The sequence below is a fragment of the Bison bison genome, unplaced genomic scaffold (assembly GCF_000754665.1).
Source record: "Bison bison bison isolate TAMUID 2011002044 unplaced genomic scaffold, Bison_UMD1.0 scf7180017850705, whole genome shotgun sequence".
NCBI lineage: Eukaryota > Metazoa > Chordata > Mammalia > Artiodactyla > Bovidae > Bison > Bison bison.
The window spans coordinates 14,802-16,215 of record NW_011481278.1 but is presented as its reverse complement, the minus strand read 5'-3'; the positions used below and the strand labels follow the sequence as shown (position 1 = coordinate 16,215).

The 1,414-nt window shown below is 55.4% G+C and overlaps 1 protein-coding gene across 1 annotated transcript in view; it reads right to left on the bottom strand.

The window, feature by feature from the left end:
* Positions 1–24: 24 nt before the first annotated feature.
* Positions 25–1,414, bottom strand: part of GRIPAP1 (GRIP1 associated protein 1) — a gene marked incomplete at its 3' end in the record, with an annotated part of 12,037 nt that continues 10,647 nt past the window's right edge. The window contains exons 7-10 of the mRNA XM_010849040.1: positions 1,178–1,404; positions 703–798; positions 270–482; positions 25–138 (exon numbers count right to left, since the gene is read on the bottom strand). Coding sequence (XP_010847342.1) covers positions 25–138; positions 270–482; positions 703–798; positions 1,178–1,404 — 650 coding nt within the window. The remainder of the gene's footprint in view (positions 139–269; positions 483–702; positions 799–1,177; positions 1,405–1,414) is intronic.

Genomic DNA, 1,414 nt, shown 5'->3' with positions numbered 1-1,414 from the left:
GAGCGTCCCCAGGCACCAACTCACCTCAGCCTCCTTCAAGCGCCGTTCAAACCAGCCCTTGGCTCCATCCATTGAGTGTACCTGAGCTTGAAGTTCTTCTACCGTCTGCTGAAGAGTCTCCAGTTCCCGCGTTCGGGCCTGTGAGAGAGCAGGCCACCATGGGCCAGGTGGAGAAGTGGGAACCTCACCCATGCCACCCCCTGGCCCATCAGCAGTGCTTCGCTCCCCAGGTTTTAGAGGCAGAAGGGCACCATCATCTACCCACCCACCTTCTCCTCACGGATCTGCCCACGCAGCTCCTCCTCCTGCCGCTTCTTGTCTTCGTGCAGCTCACGGAGCTCACGCTCGTAGCGGGCCCGCACCCCCAGCACCTCCTTCTCATGCCGTAGTCGCACTGCTCCCAGCTCTTCCTTGTGCTGGGACTTCTCCTGCAGCGTCTCCATGGCCAGCTCATCCAACATAGCCTTCCGCTTCTCAGCACTCTGGTGGGCAGGCAGGAGGACGCCAGTCAACCTCCTCTCCAAAACCAAGTAAGGGCAAAGGAACAAGCCAAAGGGCACCTCTTCCCCAGCCTCACTGACCAGGCTAAGCCACCCACCCCTCCTCATAGAAGTGGCTACTTTATGCCCCCTCCCATTTCCTTGGGTTGGCCCACATCACCTGTGCCCCTACAGTCTGGGCGACCCCCTCAGTGTTGCCCACCTTCCGAGCCTCCTGTAGTTCCTGGATCAATTGCTCCTTCTCCTGCCCGAGTTCCTGGAGTTGTTCCAGCAGCCGACTATTGGCCCGCAATGACTCCTAATGCAGAGACAAAGGGAGTGAGTTTGATAAAGAGCCCCCAGGAGGTGCTGGTCACCCAAGATACGTCTGGTCAAGTGAGTGATGGTCTCTCCGTTTCTAGATTAGAAACATAGAAAATGCTGCTCCTCAGCATTAATTCTCCCACCATTATTCTGGTTTCTATTATGGAATCAGATTGGCTATCTTAACTAACTGAAGAGGCTCAATCTCAAGTGAAATGACTTGGTCTGAGACACACTGGTGCTAATAAGCTCGGACGTCATACTGGAATCCGAGTCTGCCTGACTCCATGGTCTTCCCACCACACTTCATGGGAAGTTCCACTAAGCCAGAACTAGGGAACTAGGGGGAGACAGGTGCAAGCCAGAGGTGTCACCTGGAGCTGGCAGTTCAGGTCATCTTTCTGTCCCATGAGGTCCTCATACTGAGTCTGCCGCTGCTGCAACTCAGCTGTCAGTCCAGCAGTTTGTTCCCGGAGCATATTCAGTTCTTGGGTCTTTGCTGTTTGGATCTGGAAAGAATGGTGGAAATGGGAGTGGAGTGAAAGAGGCCCCAGGGGCAAGTCACGAGATGTTCCCAGGGAGACAGGGAGAGAGGTGAAAGGAGAGCCAGG